Source organism: Anarrhichthys ocellatus, unplaced genomic scaffold, assembly GCF_004355925.1.
Source record: "Anarrhichthys ocellatus isolate YVR2014 unplaced genomic scaffold, GSC_Weel_1.0 scaffold34, whole genome shotgun sequence".
Taxonomy (NCBI): domain Eukaryota; kingdom Metazoa; phylum Chordata; class Actinopteri; order Perciformes; family Anarhichadidae; genus Anarrhichthys; species Anarrhichthys ocellatus.
The window spans coordinates 3930199-3933310 of NW_022280064.1; the positions used below are offsets into that span (position 1 = coordinate 3930199).

General features: G+C 41.8%; 1 protein-coding gene across 1 annotated transcript; it reads right to left on the reverse strand.

The window, feature by feature from the left end:
* Positions 1-72: 72 nt before the first annotated feature.
* LOC116393656 (uncharacterized) lies at positions 73-2239 on the reverse strand. Its single transcript, XM_031866186.1, has 3 exons — positions 2111-2239; positions 1086-1382; positions 73-564 (listed from the first exon to the last, which is right to left on the reverse strand). Exons 1-3 carry the CDS (start codon positions 2157-2159, stop codon positions 152-154), a joined length of 759 nt encoding a protein of 252 aa, XP_031722046.1. The 5' UTR covers positions 2160-2239; the 3' UTR covers positions 73-151.
* Positions 2240-3112: the final 873 nt, after the last annotated feature.

The following is a 3112-nucleotide window of genomic DNA, read 5'->3' on the forward strand; positions in this document are numbered from 1 at the left end:
CCTGCATGGGGACAGCTATTATCATTCATGTCTCAACAACACACATTTCTGTGTTGAATTATGACAAAGATTTAAATAAGAAAACAGGTTTACAACATGATGTAGCTCAGAGGAGACCAACCTGTGGATCTGTGTCTATGTTCAACACAAGTCAGTTAATAAAAAAGAACAACATTAAATATCCTGCAGAACAAAAGCTCCAACATCTGAGAAACAAAGAGGCAAACCTTTGGCTGCATGTTATCTTACCCGGATCAGATGTAGTCCCACCTGTGAAGTCAGGTGTGTATTCAGCCTCTATCACCACATGTCTGTCATCAACGAACTGGCAGGTGTATCTCCTGTTGTGGTCGCTCTGACGATTCACAGTCAGAGTAGAGACGCATTTTCTCTGTCCCCGGAAATGGTAGCCGGGGCCTCTACGTCGCAGCAGGGTCCGCGTCTCATCCAGCCAGTTGAGGCCGTCCAGTCGACAGGGACGGAGGCTGCTGTGTCTCCACAGAGTGCACTCTAATGTGACTTTGCCGTCCCTCTTTGGATCAGCGTCTGGTGGGGATGGAGAGACTGGGAGGAAATGAAAGAATGTTAGCGACTTTACTACAAGACCCTGCAGTTTCTGTTCGTCTTCGGTGATAATTGTTTGACTGAGTTGAGCTGAGCTGCAGGAGTAAGTCCTATCTGGTTCCCTTGTCTTAAAGTCAATGGTGTTCATGGGTTTTTGGTTATGAATTCACAAAGAGGGAGCTTATCTATTGAGAGTTGTTGTGCAATAAATGAGGTTCACATTTGTAAATGCTGATCTCCAGCTGGCTGTCCAGACAGAGAAAGAGATTGAAGTTCAGATTAGGATTATACTTATTTTAACCCTTGCCAGGTGGCCTTAAACACATTGTGTTGTGTCTTCAGATTCATAAGCTCATGTCTAGTGTCTCTGTCTGCCTCCGTCTGTTAGGAGTTAGTAGTTGAAGGCTGAATGTCACGACTTCCCTTTTTGACAGCATTGGCTCAGAAGAGACAAGAACAGAATCATAAATGGATACGTTGTTAAACAAAGTAATACTATAAACGGCTTTTCATGGACTCACTTGCAAGAACATTGAGGTACACGTTCTCACTAACTCTCCCCTTCTGCCGACAGATGTAGAGACCAGCATCCTCAGCGGTGACGCTCTTAATGACCAGAGAGCACGTCGTGTCCACACTCAGCCTGGCGGCTGGGACTGAGACATCTCCGATCTCAACCCGAGAGGGACCCTGAGACGGCTCTCTGTTGTAAAACCATGAAACGATGGGGCAGGTTGGGCCAGAGGAGGATGCAATGGCACAGGGCAGAACGGCATCTTCTCTGGGTCTCTTGTAGATTATCTGTCCACTGATCAAAGCTGGAAAGAAAGGTACATTTGTTTTTTTATTACTGACAATTTACACATTCAATTATTTGAATACAGTAAATATTTCATAATAACTTTTTTTTTTTTTTTTTTACGACACAAGAAAAAGTTTTGTTGTTTACAGTAATACTGGTGGTCGCCTGGCAACCTCGCCGTGATGATAACACTCCAGAAAGCTACTTCCCCATCACAGGAAATAGTGCGGTGTGCAACCACAATTTAATAAAGGATAAAATAAAAGAAGATAAAGACGCAGGTAGGCCAATAAAGTTACCTTTGGACAGCCCAGCTGTTTTCACCTGTTTCCAGTCTTCATGCTATGCTAAGCTAACCTTCTTCTGGCTCATATATCCATATTTAATGTGCAGACATGAGCATTTAAGATAAAAGCAAATAAGCACATTTCCCAAAATGTCACACTGCTTCGCTAAAGAAATGTTCTGATGTTATCTTTTATAAACATTTATCATTATGCGCAAGTGAACGAGTTAAATGCATTCAGATGAAACACACACTTAATATTCAGTGAGATGGACTGAGTTTAAAAGGAAGCTCATGTTGCTGAATTTACAATTATATTGTTACTTTTGTTAATAGATCTGCCCTTAAGCACTTAAGCACTTATGACAAGTTTTGAGAATTTCCCTTGGTATGGATGTTCTATCACAGTCAGATAAAATGTACATTTTGTAAAAAAGATAAACACTTAAAGCAGTTACCTTCAAACTGAAGCACAGAAATTAGGATTAATTCCAGCAGTCGCATCATTCTGTGTTTGCTCTCTGGAAGCAGGCGGTGATCTGTGGGGCTTTTTGTGTCTTTTCTGTGACCTGTAGCTGATGATGACACGTCCTTCCTGCATCATTATTAGACCGTCACAGCAACTGATGAATAGTATAAATGTCAACGTCCTCCGCACTCTTTCCCTAAACGTCACTAAGTGGGTTTTATTGCCTAAATCTAACTTTCTGTGAAGACCGAAATATATTTTAAAAAGACACTATTCATGTAGCGAGTGGAAACTGACACGCCGCCTCTGTCACGTCCAAAGCGGACGCTAGAGGGGTTCGTACAGCGTCAGAGTTTGAAGCGTCGGGCCACTGACCAAGCGTCAGCATTTGACGAGTTGGGAGTAAGAATGCGTTGCCTTAAGGCGTGCTTAGAGTTTACCCAACTGGCTGGTTTCATCTGGCTTGATCAATAGATATAATTGGGCATTTTCTGCATAACAATGAAAGTTTGAGAGTGTTTCCTAATAATAATCCCCAGAGGAATGGAATTAGGAGGATTAATTGTTGACATTAACAAACTGAAAACAATCTGATAAATAGGACTTAAACCAGTTTATGAGGTTCCTTTAATGTGAATCAAATGTCAGTCTCCAAAATCAGTCTCCACCCAGTCTCTGAAAATGATCCAAGCATTTTGAGGGAGATCATTTCAGTGTAGGTGTATGTGTGCATCATCAGAGCGCTGCTTTACTTCTCTCAGTGAAATCTATTAATGGGACATTTAAGTCACAGCATTTCAGAAGAACTTGTGTGGGTGTGTTGCTATTCCTGAGACAATCATTGTGAAATCACAATGAAGCAACTTCCATTGCAGCATTTTACTTCCTTCATTTGATTCTCTGAAACTCCACACACTAAGCAGGCATGGTTCCAACAATAGACTGTATATAAGAAGCGGACGTAGTCATCGTGTTGTCACTCATTGGTTTG